The 25,690-nt window shown below is 45.1% G+C and overlaps 1 protein-coding gene across 6 annotated transcripts in view; it reads right to left on the reverse strand.

The window, feature by feature from the left end:
• COG7 (component of oligomeric golgi complex 7) overlaps positions 1–25,690 on the reverse strand; it is an 86,667-nt gene that overhangs the window by 29,261 nt on the left and 31,716 nt on the right. For all 6 annotated transcript variants that reach the window (XM_032604129.1, XM_032604130.1, XM_032604128.1 and 3 more), the window contains 7 exons: positions 24,005–24,203; positions 17,824–17,951; positions 16,735–16,889; positions 10,956–11,072; positions 8,778–8,843; positions 2,830–3,016; positions 1,053–1,193 (listed from right to left, as the gene is read on the reverse strand). In XM_032604129.1, the coding sequence (XP_032460020.1) occupies positions 1,053–1,193; positions 2,830–3,016; positions 8,778–8,843; positions 10,956–11,072; positions 16,735–16,889; positions 17,824–17,951; positions 24,005–24,203 (993 nt within the window). The remainder of the gene's footprint in view (positions 1–1,052; positions 1,194–2,829; positions 3,017–8,777; positions 8,844–10,955; positions 11,073–16,734; positions 16,890–17,823; positions 17,952–24,004; positions 24,204–25,690) is intronic.

The following is a 25,690-nucleotide window of genomic DNA, read 5'->3' on the forward strand; positions in this document are numbered from 1 at the left end:
TACTGTTTTGTTTTGGCCGCGTTGGGTCTTCGTCGCTGCGTGTGGCCTTTCTCTAGTTGCGGCAAGCGGGGGCTACTCTTCATTGCGGTGCGCGGGCTTCTCATTGCGGTGGCTTCTCTTGTTGCAGAGCATGGGTTCTAGGCACGCGGGCTTCAGTAGTTGCAACATGCGGACTCAGCAGTTGCGGCACGTGGGCCCTAGAGTGCGTGGGCTTCAGTAGTTGCGGCACGCGGGCTTAGCTGCTCCACAGCATGTAGGATCTTCCCAGATCAGGGATCGAACCCATGTCCCCTGCACTGGCAGAAGGATTCTTAACCACTGCACCACCAGGAAAGTCCCAAGACTATCTTTAAAATAAGCCAAATCCAGATAGACTTGAGGAGTCAGTGAGAAAAATTAATCAGGGGACTGTCTCAGAAATCTGAAAGGAAAGTCATGCGATCTGGACCCAGGCAAAGTCAGAGCCAGTAGAGAAAACAGGACTGATAGGCAATTCCTTGAAAAGGAATAAGGGCAACCAGAAAAGAGAAGAGTGTGCAAGGCAAGGAGAGTGAGATGTTCTAAGAATAGCCAAATAGAAAGAGTATCAAGGATAGAAAAGAGCAGAACCCTTCAAAGTCTCCTCAAAAACACCAGATCAAATCTAGTAAGGCACTCTCCTGAATAAAGTTCCAGAACCAAGTCTCCACAAATGTTTGGCACGAAAACAATTCAACCTCATCAGACAATTAGCTCCTCTGACCAGCCCCAACTTTTCCAGTGGCACATAATCTCCCTTACTTCTCCCTGAGAGGGCACAGCTAAGCTGCTGTGAAAGTTAATCAAGCAATAGTAATAATCCCAAGAAACAGTCTGAAAACACAGCATCACAGTAACTACAATTAAGATAGGACAGTCTCGCTAAGCAATGAGTTGCAAGGGAACAGTGACTCTATAGCTGGACTTCTAGCCTAGGAGAGTCAGAGGGGGCACCACCCAAAGCTCGGGGAAGGGGACATTAGGCCTAGGCTGGGGGGTGAAGGGGCATATTTTCCAGTTGGTGGGAAACTTACATCCATCTTGGAAATGAGGAGCAGCTGCTGTTTGATGCGCAGGAAGACGGAATCGAAAGCCAGCTGGTGGGCCTGCTGGTTAAGCCGAGTCAGAGCCGCTCGAGACGCCGACAGCAGGTTGTGGTTACCTGACCCTTTTTCCTAAGACAAGAAAATGCAGAAGGCATGTTGTTATGCCCTGAATCCAACCAAGGTATTAGCTAAGGGTTTTGAAAGGCCACTGAAAGGAAAATAGTAAGAGGGTTCTCTACTACAGTAGCTTCCAAACCTGGCTGTGCCCCAGGAACCCCTGGAGAGCACGCTGAGTTACAGATACCCAGGGTCTATCACAGAACTACTGCATCTGGATCCAGTGGGGTTCTGGAGCCCAGGAAACTATTGATATATTTTTCATTCACTTTCCCAGGTGACTCTGATGCATTTAAGCTAATATAAGCTCATGGATTGGTAGTTTAGGAAAAATTAACCTGTGACTGTCCCTCAGGGATAGAGGAAGAAGGAAAAAATGATCAGAAGTGTCATGTAGAAACAAGAGTGACAGACAGAGCCCTGATTCCCAGTGAGGTCAGGTCAATTATACTCGGCTGTACACCAGAGTATGCACCACCTGTGTGAGTCCTGAGCTATTTCAAACAGCCTGAGAAAATACAGAGGTGGAAAATGTAACCTTAGTTTTGCTATTATAAATGAACTGATTACAACAAACAGACATAAATCAGATCAGCAATAAAGATAAACAGAGTTGCTTTAACGTAATCACAGAAGCACGGATGAATGAATTTGCAGAATGGCTTCAAGAAGTGTTTGTCAAGCTCAAATGCAGCCAGCTGGTGGGTCAAGGTACAGAGGGATGGGGGAGACCCTGTGAGGGCAACGCTGAGGCCTCAGACACATCCTGAGGCACACCGTGCAGTCACCTCCAGAGCTCGTGGCCCATCAGGGTAATTTCAGATTGAATTTGGTGCTATGGGAACAGCCGTACCTCCCTGGCTTATCACCAAGAGAGTGAGGTCCAACTCAGACTGGGGGTGGGGGGTGGCTCTGGAAAGGAGGCCGTGGCCCTGTAAGAACCCTGAGGCCATTCCCAGGGAGCGTGTGGCTCATTCCATTTGTCGGGAGGTCCCCCGTCCCTGGACCCCAAGAGGCCCAAAGCTCAAAGTCAAGGGCCATTTTATGGTAGACAAACAAAGAGTTTAAACCAAAGGAACAGCCAGGAGGGAACACTGATTCCCACGTCGTCGTGTTGCCACACGGAAGAACCTGCACTCGAGGGGCGCTCCTGGCTCCTCCCCACCTTGCTCCTCCTCTGGCTCCTGGGTTGGGGTCCACCTTCCCAGGTTCTGCCCACGCCCAGGCAGTACAGGAGTTCCGGTCCCCTCTCTGCCACTCAGTACGGCGGGGGGCGGGGGGGGGGGCGCTGTGCCCGCGTGGGGGCCCGGGGCCGTCCAGCTCCACTCACCCGGCTGACGGGCCTAACTCCGGAGAGGAAAACAGCGAGCTCCCACGGCTGCAGATCGAGAGCCACACTCTCCAGCCTACCTTTCGTCGGTAATAAAGCTCCATTTATCCAACTCCTCCTACAGCTGTGTTTCAATTGCTTCGACCCCAGTTTAGTTGATTAGCTTCTTAAAACACCAACATAAACGAGACAGAGACGTGGGAGGGCATGCCACAGCCCAGGGCCCACACACAGGGGCAGAAAGCCTGGGTTAGGGAAAGGGTGAGTGGCAAGGGAAAAGTTTTCATTTGCAAGAATGCCATCAGTCAGGTCTCATACCTTGAGGGTATAGAGTATTTCCATTAAACTGCCATATTCGGCAGGGCTGTCTTTCTGAAGGTAATTATATTCTTGCCATGGGTTCCTGGCAGAGCTCTTCTTGTCTGTCAAGATGCTATCTTGAAAACCGGTCAGGCTCCGAGGGCTGTAGGACTCAGAGAGATACTTCCCAGCTGTGGACAAAATCCTGTAATGAAAGTGATGACCATTATGCCCTGAGCTATTTGTATGGAATTTTCTGCTTGGAGCATTCAGACTGCTCCTTACTAAATCCCAGGATATCCTCATGAGGCAGATTGATTTAGGGTCCATTTTATAAGGAAATGGAGACGCCCTTGATCCTTTAGGAGGGAGCTGGACCTCAGGTACACAATAAACACCAGGTGTTTTTATTTCCTATTTAACACTCTAACAGAATATGCCATCTTCCTAATATAATGCACAGCCTACAGGGCAGCCGTCAATTCACTACAATCTGGGAATACTGTGCACTTTCTATATATGAGCTATATTAGCATCACTCTTTGGAACAGTCAAAGCCAGGGGAGCCACTGGCACCGCAGTCAGAGGCACGAGACACAACAGTGCCCCTGGAGAAGAGTGACAGCAGCTCGCTGCACACCTCTACCCACAGGACTCACACTCTCGCACACGCTGGGCTCGTGTGGTGTTTGTGTTCATCGGCACCGTAAAGTTTACTTCTGAGGTTTAGAGAGATCTACTGAGAGAACCTGGTGCTTTCCTGAGAAAGAACAATGCCTGGAGGAGGTTCTATGGGATGATCAACCTCTGGCGCTGCTTGGGAGCAGGATCTCTGTCTCCAACAAGGATGACCTCCCTTAACGGATGCCGAAAATCCTGTTTCCTCCTTAGCCCAACCTCACCATTCGGCCTATACGTTTAAATGTGTACAGAATTATACAAACCTATGTAGCCAGAAGACTAGACACTGTAGTACATCCCAACTGTGCCTAATTCCCCAATGCCTCCTTTACCATAATTTCTTATAAAAAAGATCACTTTGGACATGGCAGCCTGTAGGCACTCACTTCTTCAAAAACAAATCCCATGAGCTTGTCAAGAAATGCCTGTACTTGCAAACAAACCTGGGGACAGGACTTTCCTCAGGAACCACTGCTGACACAAGTAGACACCTGCCTCTGCCACTAAGGTCAAGTTACAGTTTTCCCTGTTGGTTACACCTACCGGTAATTTCGGTTGCATCTCTTCTCTGTGAAACTGTGGCCTGTCCCTGCCGCTGCCTTACTTCCAAGTCTTCACTATTTCTTGTCTGGATCATAGCTGCCTTCCCTTCCACACTCCATTTAATCTGTCCTCCTAAGGGTAACTGGAATGATCTTTCCAAAAGGCAAATCTGATTTTGTCTTTTTCCCAAAGATCCTTCAGTGCTCCCCAAGATAAAACTAAAAATGCCTAGGCATGGCCCCCAGCACCCTCCATCGCTGGAGCCCCTGTATCCTTACAAACATTCCCGCTACCATGCCAACCGCCCCCAGCCCACACACCATGCTTCACACCCTTGCGTGTCTTGCTCGCACGCTCCCGTGATCTGAAATGCTCTCCCCTCCTTGGTGCACCTGGAAAAATCCTACTCCTTCTTCAAGGACCGGTCCCAGGGGCATCCCCCCAGGCACTCAGTCTTCTAACTTCACCAGCCTTCACCTCTCTTACACACTAGATGGTGAGGCTAAACCACAGAGTGGTCTTCATCTCTGAATTCCCAGCACTTAGCACAGTGCCGGGAACATAGCAGGAGCTCCGTAATTATTCTTTGACTGACAGGTGACCCCGGGTTTGGTGAGCAGGAAGTTGACAGCTGAGCTTTCGTCTCTGCCCTCCGGGAAGTCAGCTCTCCTTCCTGAGGTTACTGCAATATGTGTCTCAGTCTCAGGCTGCCAGGGGCAAGTGGCATCAGTCTGCCATCCAAGCTGAAGAAAAACAGTTATGCTGGGAATGTTTTTAGTATTAAAGATTATAGTTTAAGGGACTTCCCTGGTGGCGCAGTGGGTAGGAGTCCTCCTGCCAATGCAGGGGACACGAGTTCGAGTCCTGGTCCGGGAAGATCCCACATGCCACAGAGCAGCTAGGCCCGTGAGCTACAACTACTGAGCCTGCGCTCTAGAGCCCGCGAGCCACAACTGCTGAGCCCGTGTGCCACAACTACTGAAGCCCGCGCGCCTAGAGCCCGTGCTCTACACCAAGAGAAGCCACCACAATGAGAAGCCCGCGCACCGCAATGAAGAGTAGCCCCTGCTCACCACAACTAGAGAAAGCTCGCGTGCAGCAACAAAGACCCAGTGTGGCCAAAAATTGATTAATTTTTTAAAAAATTATACTTTAAAATGTCACAATAGTGTGCTCTAGAATAAAAACCAAATCTAATATGGGCTTCCCTGGTGGTGCAGTGGTTGGGGGTCCGCCTGCCGATGCAGGGGACACGGGTTTGTGCCCCGGTCCGGGAAGATCCCACATGCTGTGGAGCGGCTGGGCCCGTGAGCCATGGCCGCTGAGCCTGAGCGTCTGGAGCCTGTGCTCCGCAGCGGGAGAGGCCGCAGCAGTGAGAGGCCTGCATACCGCAAAAAAAATAAAAAGAAACATTTTCTCAGGACTTCCCTGGTGGCGCAGTGGTTAAGAATCCGTCTGCCAATGCAGGGGACACGGTTCGATCCCTGGTCCAGGAAGATCCCACGTGCCACAGAGCAACTAAGCCCGTGCACCACAACTACTGAGCCTGCGCTCTAGAGCCCGTGAGCCACAACTACTGAGCCCACATGCTGCAACTACTGAAGCTCGTGCACCTGGAGCTCGTGCTCCACAAGAGAAGCCACTGCAACGAGAAGCCCGCGCACCACAACAAACAGTAGCCCCCCTCGCCGCAACTAGAGAAAGCCCGTGCACAGCAACGAAGACTCAACGCAGCCAAAAGTAAAGAAAAAAAAAAAAAGAAACGTTTTCTCATCACTTTAATGGGCTCTAAGCCAGGTCTTGGCGATTATCAGATGATTATACATAGAGCTTGCCCTCAGAAGCTCAGAGATTAACAGGAGAGTCCATTATGTGCCAGTGCTGTGCTACCTGCTGAGCCAGGAGAAGGCAGTGAGTATGAGCAGAGGAGGGAGGGACTAACATCCCAATTCCATCTCCTTCCTCAACTCATCTCCTTTTCTGGAAAAGTTGCTGCCCACTCCTCAGCCATAGGAACCTGGACACTTATTTTGGATTCCCCAAACCTCACTGTCCCACTGAACTGTGCCACTAAAGCCTTGTCCTAGTGAAAATACCTCTGTTCCAAAAATAAGCAGTGGGCACCATAGAAGTATAGAGGAACCACAGCAATCTCCCTGTATGTCACCCAAGTACAAGAGAAATCCCTCGGGTGACACCCAACTCAACCTTGCTTTACTCGCCCCACTAATCACAAAACGATCTCTGTCTGCAAACAGGTGATCTTAAAAGCCCAGTAGCCAATGTCACTCTTGTTACTGAAGTAATCTGCAGTGTTTCGAGCTACTGCCTCTGCCACCTGAGGGGAGTGGTCCTAAGTTGCAGTCTGGGTCTGCCAGTGAAACCGACAGGGAGATAAGCTTTATAGGTGGCAGTCACATGCATAGGCTCCCTGATGGGAACACAGATGATGACTGTTACTCTTTTCCCTTTCCAGGCTCAGTGCTTCCAGAATGACGTCACCTCTTAAAAAGGCTCCCTTGGATACACCCAATCTGTTCTCATCTCACACCAAAACTCGGGCCAGGCTCTCAGCCTCTCTGGGCTGCAAAATGCAGTTAGAGGGGCTCAACCTTTATCTGTCATGCCCCCATTCACCTTCTTAACCAGATCCTTCCTTACCCTTTAGAAGGTAATACTTACCTTCATTAAAAGATTAAGGCAAGTCTATACATTCTGATATGGAAAGACGTCTGATATATATGCAGAGAAACCCAAGTCTGAGGACGGACACTCATCTGTGAGGAAGGACAGTGTGGAGGTGATACTCACACACTCGGGATGACTCAGCTGATGTCCAGGTTCAGATCACTGCCTCTTAGGTGCATCACCTCAGACACAGCTCTTTCCACAGATAATTCCTTTTACTTAAAAAGTTACTACCGGTGCCAAATTCTATGCCTCAATGTCTCTTCATGTGTAAAAATGGGGGTAAGAATAGTATCTATCTCTTTGGACGCCCTGGGAGGATTAAGGAGTTAATTCATGTAAAGCCTTTCATGGCAGAGCTCAACAAATGCGATGTGGGGGCTTCCCTGGTGGCACAGTGGTTGAGAGTCCGCCTGCCGATGCAGGGGACACGGGTTCGTGCCACGATCCAGGAAGATCCCACATGCCGCAGAGCGGCTGGTCCCGTGAGCCATGGCCGCTGAGCCTGCGCGTCCGGAGCCTGTGCTCCGCAACGGGAGAGGCCACAGCAGTGAGAGGCCCACGTACTGCAAAAAACAAAACAAAACAAAAAAAAACAAATGCGATGGGGGCAGGGGGGCTGTTAACGTTTCTTCTCAAGAATTTTTGGGGTGAGTAGATTTTCAGTTTTTAATACTTTGTACACTCGTGAACTTTTAATTTTTGAGCTGGGCCCAGGCTGTAATTACCATCGTAATTAAGAAACTAATAAGCTACATGGCTTTCTTTTAAATATATAAATGTCAAATTTTCACCTTTTCTTAGGGGCCCTTCGTGAACCCAGACCTACTCACCCTTCCGCCATAGGCTCCCTCACAGTGTGCGTGTCTGCGTGCACACACACGCGTGCATATAAACATGAGCATACTTGTGTGTGGGATTGGGGAGGGAGGAAGGGGGCGTTCACCTCGTCATTTATATTATTTATACACACTCTGTTGTATGCTTGTGGTGCTCTGGTTTTATTCATTCCAAGAAGTCACATGAGCTCTATGCTGGGCTGTTTGGGAGCTATGAACTGCAACAGCTGCCCATTCCAACCCACCCCCGCACCCCTGGCCCCCGCAAGGCTTTCTCCATAATGAGAACCATGGTGAAAAATCTTGGGACTTGAAGGCAACCCGTGGGTTCAGAAATGAAAGGAGACAGAGAGTGGCGAGGAGAAGAAATGACCAACTCAGAGCCCTGACCCTGCGGCCGGTCTGACGACCTTCCCCAGCAGCTCAGCCCTACTGCCCACCCAGTCTCGAGGCCTCAGCTTGCTTTTCACTTTGTACCACTGCCAGAGATTCCCTCCTGCAGAGATAACTTTCTGAGTTACCCCAGAAAGAGGTGAAGGGACTGCCACTAGGCCCTAACACCGCTGTAGGAAACAGATTTCTTCCCCTGAACTCCTGCAGGACAGAGAAAGCAGCTGCACCGAGGCAATCAGAAATTCCGCTGAAGAAGTGAGGACATCTGGGCAGCCTGAAGCCCTTGGAGGGAAAAGCAGGTCCGAATGGGGTCACTTCGGGGTAGTGTAAAAGCCCTGGCAGGTATCAGAATGGAGGGGGCAGGAGGGCCGTTCCTAGGCCTGACCCCAGAAATCCTCCTTTGACACACACACCGGCTTCCGCAGCACAGAATCCTACTGCAGAACCCAGCAGGCAGGCTGGCCGGATTCATCCCGATTCTGTGGGCTGGCCCAGGGGACCTCGCACTGCCTATAACTTTCCATCCCCAATAACTGACTTGCAAACATGCAGCGGGAGCCCTGCCCACTCATAATTTGGAGACAACATGTACTGCTTCCTCATTTAGGCTGAAACTTCCATATCTAACTAAAGTTATGTGCCAAGGAGGTCAGAGCCTTGCTCCTTTTAGGTGCTCAATAAATGCTGAATGGTGACAACACTGACACCTCGTATCCTAGGTACAGAGAGTCCTCAAGCTCTGTGGCTTCAGATGGTGCTGCGCACTCTATCAAGGTCTTCCCCAGCTGAGAGCCCAGGGGCCGGCCCACAGCCCTCTCCTACCTGTTGGCTAGCTGCTGCTCCAAGTCCCCGCACTGCCGCAGGAGCTCTCCACAGGTGGCTATTATCCTAAACGAAACAAAAAGCACTTCAAGTATCTGGAATGCCGACATTTACAGGACAAACATTGTCCCATTCATAAAAATTCTAACTATTCACCACTTTTGGTGGTGTGCTGGTTTGTGGGAAAGCAGTTAACCATTTGAGGGCCTACCTGAAACGTTCCATTCATTAGTAATTCATGTAAAAGGGAAATGCTGGTCCCTTCTAATATCCTCCTGTCATGGGTCTCTCTGCTATGAATCACAATTCTATCCAACATGATCTCAAATAATTTTACATTTCCAAAAATACTGAGGTTGCTTTTGGGCTTTGTCCTTAAGAAAATGGGTTGGAGGGAATTCCCTGGAGGTCCCGTGGTTAAGACTCCACGCTTCCACTGCAGGGAGCACGGGTTCGATCCCTGGTCAGGGAACTAGGATCCCACAAGCTGCACAGCGTGGACAAAAAAGCAAAACAAACAAAACAAAACAAACAAACAAATAAAATGGGTTGGAAATTCTTTGTATCTAAAATTTAAAAACCAAAATTCATTAATATTTGTGAGCTGCCTGCTATTTGCCAGGCATAGAAGAGAAAACTGTTTTGATCTTAGAATTGTTTCTCTCTGATCACATGAAAGGCAGATGAAGATTAATCCATTTGTTTCTCAGAGATAAGCCTGAATGATCATTTCTGTATTCAATAATCCTTTAATTTTCAAGTCATTTTATGCTAGCCCTCAAACTCCAGCTACTGAGTCCTTCAACACCAAACTATAATGTCAGGACAAATCCAAGGATTAAAAACATCTTAGGTCTAGTTAACTTTTAACTTTCTCTAAAAGTGTCTATCATCACCAGGATATCTAGGCATTCCATCATAAGAAAGGTTTATGAGAAAGTGAAATATTCCACTCACGCCAGTTACAAGAGAACAACCTTGCACATAATATTTTCTGGTGTACCAAGCTGCCACAGCTGATAAGGGATATTAGTATCTAGAACATTAAATTTCATCCAAAAAAAAAGTTCAGATCAGAGCCCATGAGGAGACACTCCAAATGGTCCTGGGAGGCCCCGGGTTTACCCTGATTAAAGACAGGTTTTGGAGGGTCTGGATCTGCACTGAGACCCACATGTGCCATGGGCACTCTGCACATACCACCTAGGCCAGGGGTCAGGCAAGAAATGTAAGTGGGGGGAGAGCAGCTTGCCTTTTCAGAATATATGTCTGCAAAGAATGGTTGTAAGGAAAAGAAATTTCTAGATCGATTTTTATCTCAGGCTGATAGTAGTTGTTAGACCTCATAGGAGTGGGAGAACCACAGCGCAACAGAGAACATACACCTAGTCAACCGAGGCTTCGGGTCACAGCCTTGGGATGATGCAGGCCCAGTGCTTCCAGAGCTTCCGTCTTTTGTTTTTTTTTTTTTTGGGCCGCCCCGTGCAGCTTTCGGAATCTTAGTTCCCCACCCAGGGATCAAACCTGTGCCCCCTGCAGTGGAAGCACGGAGTCCTAACCACTGGACTGCCAGGGCATTCCCTCAGGCTGGACACATCAAGGGCCAAACTCCTCAGGCCTCTGCCAATCACACTCCCACCAGACCTCAGGGCTTAGGGCAACATGGTGTCTACCTAGTGGCCCACAGGTCACACAGGCTACGCCAGAATCTGTCTGTCAACAACGACTTGGGAGGGTCACCTCAAGGCCTTTCACGGAACTCTTACACGGCTCTTTGCAGGCCAAATAGCATTGACTTACCATTTGGTTCTGTGGCACAGATCCAGAAACAGGATCTAATCAGCTGTGCATTTTCTAAAATAAAAGCTCTAACTTATTTTACGTTTGTAGAAACTATAGGCTAAGGGGAAAAAAAAAAATCTCAAACCAAACATAAAAAAACTTAAGTCACCAAAGGAGATGACTTCATAAAGAACTTTTAAAAATATTTTAAGGCCAAGAGGGGTCTTTTTGGTGTTTGTTTGGTTTGCCTTGTTTTTTTTGTTTATTGGCTTGTTTTCAGAGTCTAGAGTATTTGCTTTAAAAAACGGGGGGCAGTGAAAGAGAGAAAAAAGAACGCCTTACACACACATTTATCATTTTTATATACTATATTATGCATGTTTACCCCCACTTTACCTAATGGAATTCTGAAAAGCCGCCCAATCTTCCTGAAAAAGGGAGTTGAGAGGAATATCATCCAGCCTATACTTCTTCCGTATTGAGTAGAGAGTACTTGTGAAATCAGACACATACCTATGGGGACAGAAAAAAATGACAGTGGTATCATCATAAACTCCTCAGACCTAGAGACACCTGGAATTATACAGCTTGGGACAAACTGCTAATGACCTTGAGAGCACCTTCAGAGGCTATCCTACCAAGCGTTGTCACTACTTATAAAGCTCTGACCACAAAAAGGTCTCCTCTATGTGGCAAGACTGTCTTTCTCACCTGGCAGAGCGGCTTTAAGAGATGCTCAAGATGAGGGGGGAAGGGGATGGCCACTAAGACCAAGACTCTGACCAACCAGGTGAGAGATGATGCTGGTTAATTACTCCCTCATCCTAACAGGGGCATTTCTTTGGAAGCTGATTCAAAGAACTGTTTTAAAACGTCATGGTCCCACTATAATACCCAACTGTCACCTAGGATACCATAAGGCAGTTCACTGATATCCAGGGTACTTCTATACCACTCAAATCCTTGAATTTAGATTAAACAGCCAAGCTCCATGGCAGGCAAGAGCCCGACTTTAATGGTACAGGAGCATGAAACTGGATTCAAAACTGAAAGTCCTCCCTCACAGACTGCTGTCTGCTCCCACCTATACCACATACTTTCCTGCATAGCACTTAACACAAGTATAATTAAATAGCTTATTTAATGTATGTGTTTAGTGTTTATTGCTGTCATCAGACTAGAAGCTCTGGGAGAATAGGGACTATCCATTTGTAGGTCATAATCGTATCCCCAGGAATTAACACAGACCTGGGCATAAAGGAAACATCCAGAAATAGGTCCTGAGTCAATGACAGACCTGCACTGCAAGTACCTAGCTGTCTTTGGGCCTCAGTTTCATCTTTAAAATTGACTTAATGATGACTTCTGTACTGCCCCACAGAGTTGTCATGATGATAAAATAAAATGAAATGAATGAAATAGTAGGCACAAAAGCTCCCTGAAAAGTATAAAATGAAAGTTGATGTGCAGTGGTATCGTTTTTATGTATAGTACTCCTTGAGCAGCCATGAGAGACTGATTTCAGGATTGCCCCCCTCCTCCCCCAAAGATACCAAAATCCATGGATGCTCAAGTTTTTTATATAAAATGGCATAGTATTTGCATAGAACCTAGGCACATTTTCCCATATACTTTAATAGATCATCTCTAGATTACTTATAATACCTAACACAACATAAATGTTATGTAAATAATTGTAGATACAATGTAAATGCTACATAAAGAGTTGCCAGCATGCAGCAAATTCACGTTTTGCTTTTTGGTACTTTCTGGAAATTTTTTTTCTGAATATTTTTGATCCACAGTTGGTTGAACCCGCAGATAAGGAACACTGGATACACAGGGCCAGCTGTACAGTTCTTGGAACATGAACACGTAAGTCCTTGGGAGGGTGTGGTAAGGAGGACAGGGGTGGATGGTCATGTGCTCTGGAAGCCAATAGGCTCCCTAAAACCCACGACACCTGCATACATCACAAGAAGTCTCGCCTCTCTCCCTTCCCAAACCACGAGCTCTAGTGAGGACAGTGGGCTGTGATGACCCAGGGCACGGCTCTGAAGAGTAAGTCTGTGTGGTGGAGAGAAAGGCCGCTCAGAGAAGCAAGTGGAAGGAACTGCTGCAGACCACTCCACTGAGGGACAAATGCCGCTGCTGCTCCCTTCACACAGGGCCGAAAAGCTACAAAACCAAAATGCCACGGACAGCACCTTCCCTTTGCACCCAGAGAGGTGACAGCTTTCCTTGGGGGAGGGGGAGGGCCCTCAGGACACACTGACAGGGAGCTGTTGAAGAACCTTTTAATTGTGCTTTAGCTGAAGGACGTTAAACAAGAAGAACACTCCGTCCAACAAGACGTGAGCTCCACAGAACCTCCCGACAGAGTCCCCGGAACAGTGAGCAGCCGCTGAGCATTGAGGCGGGGCCAGGGGGAGACGGGGGGTGACTGTTTAGCCATAGCGGGGCTCGCACGTGATATGTGTATCACATCACATTTTTATGGCATTTGTACCAAAACCTTCTGATTCTCTCACAATACATGTTTCCAAGTGTCTCTACCATGTAAGAGCTGCTGCATTAGGTGCTTTAATTATATGCTTTCACTCAATATTCACAACCACCATGGAAAGGAGATATTATCACCATCAGTTTACCCAAATAAAAGATACCAAGACTCAGAAAGGCACACTAACCCACCCAAGGTCCCCGCTAGTAAGTGCCTGAGACAGGATCTGAGCCCAGGTGGCTACAACTCCAGGGCCCAGGCTCCCATCACAGCTGTAACACCCCTCACCCTGCAACACCCCATCAGCAGCTATATTCTACAGCTTCAGCAGAGTGCAAGTTAGGCCAATCTCCTCCTGCTCTGCCTGCGTCCTCCATCCTCCCTATCCCTGCCTTCCTGAACACCATCCCCACACCCTCCCCACTCCTGAACAAGGTCCCACTTGAACCCTGGGCAAGTTAGCATCATCCTCATTTCCCTAATGTTATAAACATCAGCTGTCTTGGTAGCTTCAAAACCTTCCTTTCTAGAGCAGGTGACCTGTTTTCATCATATGTCCTTTTGTACATTTTGAATTTTTAATATGGATTTGTATTACTTTTTTTTTTTTTTTTTTTGCAGTACGCGGGCCTCTCACTGTTGTGGCCTCTCCCGTTGCGGAGCACAGGCCCCGGACGCGCAGGCCCAGCCGCCATGGCTCACGGGCCCGGCCGCTCCGCGGCATGAGGGATCTTCCCAGACCGGGGCACGAACCCATGTCCCCTGCATCGGCAGGTGGACTCCCAACCATTGCGCCACCAGGGAAGCCCCTGTATTACTTTTTTAAATGAAGTAATTGAAGTAACCAACAGAAGAACTAAAAGTGAAAATATCACCAATAAGAGCTGGGAGGAGAGGGGATAAGAGACAGCACCAGCCTCAAGGAGGCTCAGTTCCTCACCTTTCAGAGTTGCGTCAAGACATAATAGTTAAAGGTGATAAACAAAAAAATCTTTAAAGTCTGGAGAGAAGAATGAGAAGACTCAAAGCAAAATGTTTAAAACTTGTGACTCCTGAGGACTGCCAAAGGATGCGCAGGAAAGAAGGAACACTTTCACCTTTTTACACCTTTTCATATTTAAATATATATGTATTTCTAGAAGCATTACTTTTTAAATTTTATAATAAAATTTTTAGATCTCAAAAAAAATTATTTTATCCACAAGATCCCAGATGGTGGCAGAGAGAGAAAGAGATAAATTTTATTTCATTAAACTTGTTGCTGATGGGCTTCCCTGGTGGCACAGTGGTTGAGAGTCCGCCTGCCGATGCAGGGGACACGGGTTCGTGCCCCAGTCCGGGGGGATCCCACATGCCGCGGAGTGGCTAGGCCTGTGAGCCATGGCCGCTGAGCCTGCGCGTCCCGAGCCTGTGCTCTGCCACGGGAGAGGCCACAACAGTGAGAGGCCCGAGTACCGGAAAAAAAAAAACAAACTTTTTGCTGATGTTTCTCTTTCTGAGGGACATGTCTGGGCTCACCTGGCTCCCCCTGTCTTACGCAGGGGACATGATCTCGCAGCCCTCAGTGCCTTCCTGTGAGCCACCCTGGAAGGTGCAGACTGCCCATGGCAGTGACCAACAGTACTGGGTCCAAGGACCCTCAGAGCTCACAGGGGCATGCTCAGCATTTCTGGAATGACAAGAGCTCCCTAAACTTACAGCAGCAAAAGAGCATTCAGTTCAGTATGAGGAATTTCTTGAGACTCGTGGCAACTTCATTCTAGAACAAGATTTCTTGGAGAGCCTAAGAATGTATTTGTCTAGAAGCTAGAGACTAAAGCATCTAACCTCCTGAGGGCCCTTACATCTCAATTACACAGGTCAGAGAATCCAGCCTTATATTGATTTCTTTTTCTTTTTTCTAAGTAAACTTAATTTTGGTTTCCCCTTCTTTCTTTCTTTTAACAGCTCTATTGCGATTTAATTCACATACCACACAATTCAAAGGTTTTTAGGGTAGTCACAAAAACCAGTTGTGCAACCATCACCACAATCAACCTAGGAACAATTTTCATCATCCCGAAAAGAAACCCCATAACTTTTAGCAGTCATCCCTCATCTCCTCCAAATACTCCCCTCTCCCCAGCCCTAGGCAGCCACTCATCTATTTTCTGTCTCTACAGATTTGCCTGTTCTGGACATTTCATATAGATGGAATCATATAACGTGTGGTCTTTTGTAACTGGCTTCTTTCACTTAGCATGATTTTATATATTTTTTATTTTATATTTTTAATTACATTTTAAATATAAATTAATTTATATTTTTAATTTTTAAAAAAATCAGAAAATAACAAATGAAGCTAAATCCCCTATGACCACCACCTTAGTCCCTCCCCATCTCCCCAAAGACAACCAGTGTTTTGAGTTTGTTGCCTAACCTTCCACATCAGGGCTCAGCAAACTTTTTCTGTTAAGGTCCAGGTATTTTAGGCTTTGAGAGTCACAAGGTCTCTGTCCTAACTACTCAACTCTAACTTTATAGTGAGGATTTACAGGCCATAGTTAAGTGAATGGGCATGGTGGCGTTCCAATATAGCTTTTACAAAAACTTGTACAAAAACAGACTTGGCTCATGAGCTAGAGTTTGCTGACCTCTATGCTATAGGAATATATAATGCATTTTAAAGTGACAAAAAAAGATCTAGAACAGGAATTGGCACTCCTGGTTTTCTGTAAATAAAGTTTTAATGGAACAGAGCCACATCCACTCATATATGTGTTGTCTCTGGCTGCTTTTCTACTACTAGGGCAGTGCACTACAAAAGTCTCTGTTGGGGCTTCCCTGGTGGCGCAGTGGTTGAGAGTCTGCCTGCCAATGCAGGGGACACGGGTTCAAGCCCTGGTCTGGGAAGATCCCACGTGCCACGGAGCAGCTGGGCCCGTGAGCTACAAATACTGAGCTCTGCGCGTCTGGAGCCTGTGCTCCGCAGCAAGAGAGGCCGCGACAGTGAGAGGCCCGCGCACCGCGATGAAGAGTGGCCCCCGCTTGCCACAACTAGAGAAAGCCCTCGCACAGAAACGAAGACCCAACACAGCCAAAAATAAATAAATGAATAAATAAATTTAAAAAAAAAAAAAAAAAAAAAAACTGAGTACATTTGATTATAAAAAAAAAAAAAAAAAAAAAAAAAAAAAAAAAAAAGTCTCTGTTGACTGTAAGGCCCTCAAAGCCTAAAATACATACCATCCGGCCCTTGGCAGAAAAAATTTGCCGAACCCTGCTACAGAAAATATACTCTATTTTTTGTATATTCTTTTCACACACTGTATGAGACTCTATACAGTATTCTGCAACCTTTTATTCACTCAGCAGTATGTTTTGAGATCTATCCATGTTGTTATGTATAGATCTAATTAACACCTTAACTGCCACATAGGGAACTCCCCTCGTATGAATATACCGTATCTTATTTGGCCATTTCCAAATGGGTGGACATTCACGTTGCTTCAGATGCTCCACCCTTACAAACGTGCCACAGTGTTCTTAACATCCTTAAGAACACCCCCTTGGGCTCAGGTGCAAGTGCCTCTCCCGGGTTCACGGCAGGAATACAGGACACACACATTTTTAATTGGGAGAGACATCATTCTCCAGTCAGGCTGGCCCTGACCCCACTCCCCCCAGCCTTACTTGGCAAAGAGGGATTTCAGGGCTGTCAGCAGGCCACAGGTCCCCAGGCCGTTCGTAAATGTGATGCATCTGTCAATGGCTGCAGAAGCAAGGCCAAAGAGCTTGTTCACAGAGTGGCTCAGCTCCTGCACACAGTCAATGACTTCCCCACGCTCCTGGTCAGCAAACAGAGATTAAAAAAAGCTGCCTCAGACTGAAGAACAAACGAATAGACAACATGAAGATGGGGAGAGCTCCAAACCTCCTCATTCATGGTAAATCACTTAATAGGTGCAACAGAAATGCAGTCCCAAACTGTGACAGCTCTTTAAGAGCCCGACCTAGGGAAGAACAGTCTAAGTGGTCAGTGAGATCACAGAAATAAACTCCTGGCTAAAAAGCATGATCAAATCCTTATATTCATCTTTACATTTTTCATCTCTTTCCTCTTTTTCTGTCATTTAAGATGGCATCTCTCCCTCTGGCTCTCAAGCTAGGATTTGAATTCTCCATACCACACGCTCCAAAAGAATGCAGTGAAAGGAAAATGCTTCCTTCAGGGGCAAGAACATAACTGAGCGGAACAGACTTTCTAGGTACGTCCTTAGAAAACGGAAAAGCAGCGGGAGGTGGCAGGTTTTAACTACTGTAAGATCTATTCTTAAATGTCAACTCACATCATGCTAGGCAACCTTAACATTTACAATGGAAATTCCCCTCTGGTGCCCACCTGGTGAACCTGGCCCTAGAGTACTGTCCATGAATACGCAGCTCCTGTGTCCATTTGTATATGCTGCCTTAAACAAAAGACTGTGTGATAATGACTGAATCAGGGGGATAATCAACTTACTCTCAAGAAGATTTAAGCCTCTAAGTTTTGCTAGAGGATTTTAAATAAAAAACTGGTAGCATATCTGTGGTCTCATTTTACATTTGGATTACAAGAGCCCAGGAAGCACTGAGAGCCCAGTGTTTGCACACCAGTTCCCACTCTTTGCATTCCTAACGCCACCTCACACCTTCTCTGACGCATCCCACCCACCCCCAACCCTAGGAGTCTGGCAAATAGAACTGATTCCCGAACGGCCACTGCCAGTATTATGCCATTACCAGAGGCACCGCGCTGATCTGGAGGAGGAGGTTCTTCTCTTCCATGTCACCGTACTTCAGCTGGTAGGGTCTGTACGGACCATACACAGCATCCACCAGCTCCACGACTTTCACCAGGGTTTGCTCATCTTCAGGGAATCAGAAATTAAATGCAATAATGAACAAAGAATTGGAAATCAATTGCTGAAAAACAACAGGTGCAAGGACCTCCACTGGAACTTTTCCTATTTCATCTTAGGAATGACTACTTTCTGTTCATCTGCTTTTACCATTCATGGAAGCTGAAGCAATCATGTCAGTAAATCTTTTGATACATTTGAGCTTTGTGCATTATGTGCCTAAGGCACTATTAGAGATACCAATCCCCTTAATCCTACAACCCGCCATGGTCAAGAACCTCTTCAAATGATAACCCTCCTCACGGTCAAGTTCAAGAACTGCTACAGAGAAAAGGCTCTGCAGAAAGAACATTTTCCATCTGGAGCCCATACACTAGGCATTCCCAAAATTCCTATATTCAACTACATAAAAATTTTAATGTGCATATTCTATGGCACAGCAATTCAACTTCTAAGAATTATCTCTTCAGTTGGAATCCAAAATCTTTTCCATAGCCTACAAAGTTCTGCATCGTTTGACCTCAGGGGGTGAAAGAGGGTGGTAGTTAAGGGTGAAGGCTCTTCTATTGAAGCTCTACTGCTTCCTAGTTAGGTGACTCTGTGCATATGACTTAACTTTTCAGTGTCTGTTTCCTCAACTATAAAATGAAATTAATAATGGCATCAATTTTATAAGGCTTAACTGGAGATTATATAAAATAGTATGTGTCGGGCTTCCCTGGTGGCGCAGTGGTTGAGAGTCCGCCTGCCGATGCAGGGGACACGGGTTCGTGCCCCGGTCCGGGAAGATCCCACATGCCATGGAGCGGCTGGGCCCGTGAGCCATGACCGCTGAGCCTGGGCGTCCGGAGCCTGTGCTCCACAATGGGAGAGGCCCACGTACCGCAAAAAAAAACAAACAAAAAAACCAAAATAGTATGTGTCTAGCATGTATAAGCACTCAATAAAGGCCAGCTACTTTTATGTTTACTTCTATAGACTCAGCCTCCTTCACAATTCCCCTAGCTTCTAGCCTTCCCTCAGCTCCTCAGAAGCTCCCCTCTGGCCACTTGCTACTACTTCTGTCTGAAACGACCTTGTTCTTCCCTATCCCTCTTCATCTGGTTAACGCCTATTCTTCCCTCAGTACTCACTAAACTCAAGTCTGCTAGTCTCAATCATCTTTATTTGCTTAAAACCATTTTGCTTTTCTCCTAGAACCATTTTGCTATTCTTCAAAGTACTCATCTCACTTTGTAATTATACACTCATTAGTGTGATTATTTGGTTATTTCCCACTGGAACATACATTGTATGAGAGCAGGGACTGTGTCTGGTTTTGCTTATCATAGCATCCTCAGCATCCAGCACTCTAGAACTAGTCCAATTGTAGTTGAATAAATAAACTAAATACATTTTGACCTATCCATAATAGGGTCATGAAAAATAACTGTATGTGTATATAACACACACACACATCACATGCACACACACACACACTCACACACTGCTGATGAGAACCAGAATTTTCACTGTAGGAGAAAAGAGATGCAACTGAGAACAGCAAGAGGTAAAAATCTATTGGTGTTGCATTTGATTTGGAAGTATCAGTATAAACTGGTAATTTTAAAAACTATGCATTTCCTAGTTCTGTCCACAAAGGGCATAGGAAGTAATAACAGTCCAGCAACAATAAGCATCCCTGGTGCCAGATCTTGGTTTCTAAATACCATTTCCCATTAGAAGAAACCAAGCTCCTCGAGAATATGGCTGATTCCTGGTCTGAGGCAGAGAAAGTACAAAGTGTTCCTGGAACAGTGTGTGCCAAAAAACAATAAAGCACTCAAAGGCTGATAGGGACGTGTCAAAATGATACAGGAGCCAGCCTGAAGGGGCAACCACTGACCAAATTTGAAATAATTCGAGCATCAAAATGAATAATGAAAATAATGGATAATACAATGAATAAAAAAAGAATCCAATGAGTTCACAGTGATATCAAAGAGAAAGAAAAATCTCCTCTTCACAAAAGTATGCCGGCAAGGGACTTCTCTGGTAGCGCAGTGGTTAAGAATCTGCCTGCCAATGTAGGGGACACAGGTTCGAGCCCTGGTCTGGGAAGATCCCACATGCAGTGGAGCAACTAAGCCCGTGTGCCACAACTACTGAGTCCGCGTGCCACAACTACTGAAGCCTGCGCTTCTAGAGCCCGTGCTCCGCAACAAGAGAAGCCACTGCAATGAGAAGCCCACACACCACAACGAAGAGTAGTCTCCGCTCACCGCAACTAGAAAAAGCCCGTGAGCAGCAACGAAGACCCAACGTAGCCAAAAATAAATAAATGAATAAATTTTTTTTAAAAAAAGAATGCCAGCTAATACATGTAAAAGGAATGAGAGAATTAGAATATTACCATTTTATAATCAGCAATGCAAAAGTTTATTCAGACAAGGATTACCAATGGATGCTAAAGTCACTAAGTAAATATTTCTTAAGGAACAGTATATTCCTATGGGCTCAAAATATCACGCCACAGATACTTATTAATTACAAAGAGGAAAAGGTAACTTTACAATGGAGTCATCTGGCAGGTCCAACTACCAAGTGATTAATCCAACCCATCACCAATAATTGGACATTATGTGTCTCCTGATGTGATGCCATAGGAAGTACACATCATCACCACTTACTAAAAATGTTTAATCTAAATGTAATCACAAGGAAACAATTAGATAATTACAGAATATGGAACATTCTACAGGAAAACTACCCTGTATTCTTCAAAGATGTCAATGTCATGAAAGACAAAAGATGAGATGACTCTTTTAGATTAAAAGAGATTAAAGAGACAGGACAACCAAAGAAAATGCATGTACACTGACCGGATTTTAATGCGAGGTAGGGAAACAGCTATAAAGACTTCTGTGGAACTGGGAAAACTTGTGTTTTGGATGACAATATTGAATCAATATAAAATGGGGGGTGATAATGATAATAAAATATTCTATTAAAAACATTTAAGTACCCACACACTCATATACAAAATTTGCATGTGTATATAATCCAAAATACTGTTTCTGGACAGTTGGTTGAGCATGATCTTTTTCCTTCCTTGTATTTTCTGGTTTTTTCTATACTGAATACATATTGCTTATTAACTATAACGTCAACAAATTATTTAACTTTTTGACTTCTATTGCATAACCTTTTACATATTTTGAATTACACTATGTACATTATTAATTATTAAAATGGAAAAGTGTTAAAGGCAAAGAAGTTAAAGGCCAGAAAGTTAGAAAATATATCTGCAACATACTTGATAAGAAAAAAAATCCTTACTATATAAGGATATTTAGGGAATATACACCAAATTTTTAACAGTGGTTATTTCTAGCAAGCGGGATTATAGGAGACTTTCATTTTGTGTCACAGATAGTTATATCATGAATTTTTATAACAATACTTTGTTGCTTTTTATAATATATTTAATAATATATTGCTTTAAATAAATTGCTCTTATAAATTAACCAGAAATAGATTAAACCCTCAAACAGAAAAAGAAGCAAAAGAATAAGAAATTCAAGAAAAAAATATAACTTTTTATAATATAATTTTCAAACTGGCTAGTAATCAAAGACATGAAAATTAAAATAATATATCATTAACTGTCTAAGAACCTGGCAAGGGGAAAAAAAGATAGAGCCTAGTGCTGGTGAGGGCATGTGGGAATCAGCAGCCTCATTTACTACTGATGGACGTGAAAACAGGTAGAAACTTTCTAAAGAGAAAAATGTGACAAACATCTTTAAAGTTTTCATTTATTAGCAATTGTAATTCTCAAACTTATCCCAAGGAATAATCAGAGCTGGACTCCAAAATTAATATGTAAGATTGTTAATAATAGTTTTATTTATAACAGCAGATTTAAAAATTAAAGTAAGCCATAGTTATCAAGTGGTCATTAAAAACCATGTTTTAGGAAAACATTGAATGACATAAAAAATGCTCATTATATTAATTTGAGCAAAAAAGAGAATATAAGATCATATAAACTAATATTTTGGGACTTCCCTGGTGGTGCAGTGGTTAAGAATCTGCCTGCCAATGCAGGGAACAAAGGTTCAATCCCTGGTCCAGGAAGATCCCACATGCCGCAGAACAACTAAGTCCATGCTCCACAACTACTGAACCTGAGCTCTAGAGCCCACGAGCCACAACTACTGAAGCTCGCGTGCCTAGAGCCCGTGCTATGCAACAAGAGAAGCCACTGCAATGAGAAGCTCATACACCGCAACAAAGGGTAGCCCCTGCTAGCCACAACTAGAGAAAGCCCGTGTGCAGCAATGAAGACCCAATGCAGCCAAAACTAAATAAATAAAAAATTTAAATATGTATGTGCATATATATTTATATATGCATATACTTATATATGCATATATTTTATATTTACTTATGAAAATGTATAATTATATTTGAATTACCGGGAGGAAATAAAATGTTCCCATGGCCTTCTCTGAGTCATGGACCATTTTTACTCTTTTATTTTTATTTTTGTGTGTTTCCAAAGTATTTTTAAATTAAAAAATGCGTATACTTTTTAGGGCTTCCCTGGTGGTGCAGTGGTTGAGAATTGTCTGGAAGATCCCACATGCTGCAGAGCAGCTGGGCCGTGAGCCATGGCCGCTGAGCCTGCGCGTCCGGTGCCTGTGCTCCACAATGGGAGAGGCCACAACAGTGAGAGGCCCGCGTACCGCAAAAAAAAAAAAAAGGTATACTTTTTTGAAAACCTCAGTAGGAATCATTAAAAATCTAAACTTCCATGGCTGACTAACAAAGCATTTTCATGATTCTTCAGAGGGTGGTTCTCTCTTCTTCAATAATGTCCATCACCAGTGGGAGAAAAGCAATCTGCTCCTTGCCCTGCCTTCATTCTACTCTGCTCCACAGGACGCTCAGCCTACATACTCTTCAGCCACTAGGACCACAGCATCCAGGTCCCTTGAAAGCCACATCCACCATGCCTCTCCCACAACCAGGGCCTGACCAGTGAGTGTGCCAAAAACACCGATGAGTCATCAGGAACTTGAACAATAAACACACTCCCAGGAAATGTACGAGGTAATTACACACAAGGGTAATTAAAGAGAATAACTATTAAATAAACCAAGTCAGTGACACACAGCAGCCAAACGGCAGAAGCAGGCCTTCCTGAAGCGATTTCCTGATTTGACGGTAGCATTCATGATGAAGTCTGTATGACTGAAAAGTTTATGATGCTTTCAACCTAGAAGGGAAACAGCTGGGGAAATGCAACACACCAGGCATTGTTTGCCTAAATGGGAAGAAGGAGTGCTTTGCTCTCAGATGGCAGCTGGGGAAAGCCCATTTTCCTTATAGCCACCCTTAGCCCTAATGCAGCACCCCTGCCCTTAAAAACTTGCTGTTGTCCTATCAAAAAGCTCCTCTAATCCATTTGTTCTCTTAAGTTTACTTTTAAGGTTGACTTACCCAAGGTTCTGTGACGCCTTGAAAGGAAGAGGACACTACCCTCCCAAGTGTAACTCACTGCCAACTCGTTGCCACTAATGTCTACCTGCCTCTTACCTTCTAAGCCCCTGCAGAAGTGTCTATCACTTCCCCAGAGTGTGTAAAAGCACCTAGGCAGCACTGGAGCTAGGCAACAATTATTTCCATAATGGCAATGTTTTCATGGAAAAGGTTTTCATATCTGTTGAGAAGGAAAACACTGATCCCTTGCATTTCTGTAAAATCAGTCACCAGAAAAGGCAAACAAACCCAGGCCCCAGACGCTTCAAAAAGAGCGAGTAAAAACAAGCCTGCGAGGGCTTCCCTGGTGGCGCAGTGGTCTAGAGTCTGCCTGCCGATGCAGGGGACACAGGTTCGTGCCCCGGTCCGGGAAGATCCTACATGCCGCGGAGCAGCTGGGCCCGTGAGCCATGGCCGCTGAGCCTGCGCATCCGGAGCCTGTGCTCCGCAACGGGAGAGGCCACAACAGTGAGAGGCCCAGCGTACCGCAAAAAAAGAAAAAAAAAAGCCCGCAAGCTGGGAGGAAGGATGTTTACCTGCATGGGGAAGCAGGGCCATCTCCAATCCCTTGGCGAAGTGGGCGGTGGCGTCGTAGAAGTCCAGCAGCTTGATGAGCTCCAGCTCGGGCCCTGCCCTCTCCACACTGGAGCTGAGGCAGATGGGCAGAGAGGGCACCAGGGCCCCCAGGGTCTGAATCAGCAGCACAGTCACCACCTCGTAGGGGTTCCTGAAAACCTGCAGGGGGAGAGAGGTATCTGTATTAGCACACTGGAGCAGATCTTCTAAAGAAGCAGACTCCTGGACTGCTCAAAGGAATCCTTCCAAGCCGGAAAGCGGTCTAGTCAAGAGCCCCAAGCTTTCCTCAGCACCCATGTGAACATGCTCAGAAAGCCAAGTAAACTAGCAAGACTTGCATCCTGTCCAGGACAATTGGCTACTTTCTGCCTATTGCAGGCCCCGCTCTCCGCTCACCTGCTGTGCGGCCCGGTTTCTAACAGGCCATGGACCCTGGGGTTGGGGACCCCTGTTTTAAGTACAGATTCACTTAGTCAAATATGAAACAAGATATAAGACTGTTCTTATGCAACACTAAGGCAAAAATAAGTGTAAGTTTAAAAATTATAAAATCAATCAATTCACATTTTTATTAGAAAATATCTTGAAATGAAGGAAAATGGAAACCAAAACTTATGGATACAGCAAAAGCAGTGCAAAGGGGAAAATTTATAGCTGTAAATGCACACATTAAAAAAGCAGAAATATCTCAAATCAATAACCTAACTGTACACATTTAGGAACTAGAAAAAGAAGAAACTAAACCCAAAGCTAGTAGAAGAAAGGATATAATAAAGATTAGAGCAGAGGTAAATGAAATAGAGAACAGAAAATCAATAAAGAAAATCAACAAAATCAGAAGTTAGTTCTTTTAAAAGATTAACAAAATGGCAAACCTTTTACCTAGACTGACCAAAAAAAAAAAGAGATTAGATTCAAATTACTAAGATCAGGTATGAAGGTGGGGACATTTACCACCAATTTTATAGAAATAAAAGGGATTATAAGAGAATACTATGAACAGTTGTATGCTAACAAACTGGATAATCTAGATGAAATGGACAAAAAATTCCTACAAATATTATTTACCAAAAGTGACTTCAGAAAATCTGAATAGACCTATAACTAGTAAGGAGACTGAATCAGTAATCAAAAACCTCCCAATAAAGAAAAAATGAGAACCAGATGGCTTCACTGGTAAATTCTACCAAACATTAAAAGAATTAATACCAGTCCTTCTCAAACTCTTCCCAAAAAATTGGAGAGGAGGGAGCATGTTATATTCTGAATTGTGTCTCCCCAAAATTCATATATTGAAGTCCAAATCCCCCAGTACCTCAGAATATGACTATATTTAGACAGAAGGCCTTTAAAGAGGCAATTAAGATAAAATGAGGTCATCTGGGTGGGCCCTAATCCAATCTGACCAGTGTCCTTATACAAGAGGAGATTAGGACATAGGCACACATAAAGGAAAGAGACACAGGGAAAAGACTGCCATCTGCAAGCCAAGGAAAGAAGCCTCAGAAGAAATCAACCCGGCCAACACCTTGACCTTGGGCTTCTAGCCTCCAGAACGAATTTCTATTCTTTAAACCACCTATTCCAGGGTACTTTGTTATCGCAGCCCTAGCAAACTAATATAGAACACTTCCTAATTCATTCTA

This window comes from Phocoena sinus, chromosome 15 (assembly GCF_008692025.1).
Source record: "Phocoena sinus isolate mPhoSin1 chromosome 15, mPhoSin1.pri, whole genome shotgun sequence".
NCBI lineage: Eukaryota > Metazoa > Chordata > Mammalia > Artiodactyla > Phocoenidae > Phocoena > Phocoena sinus.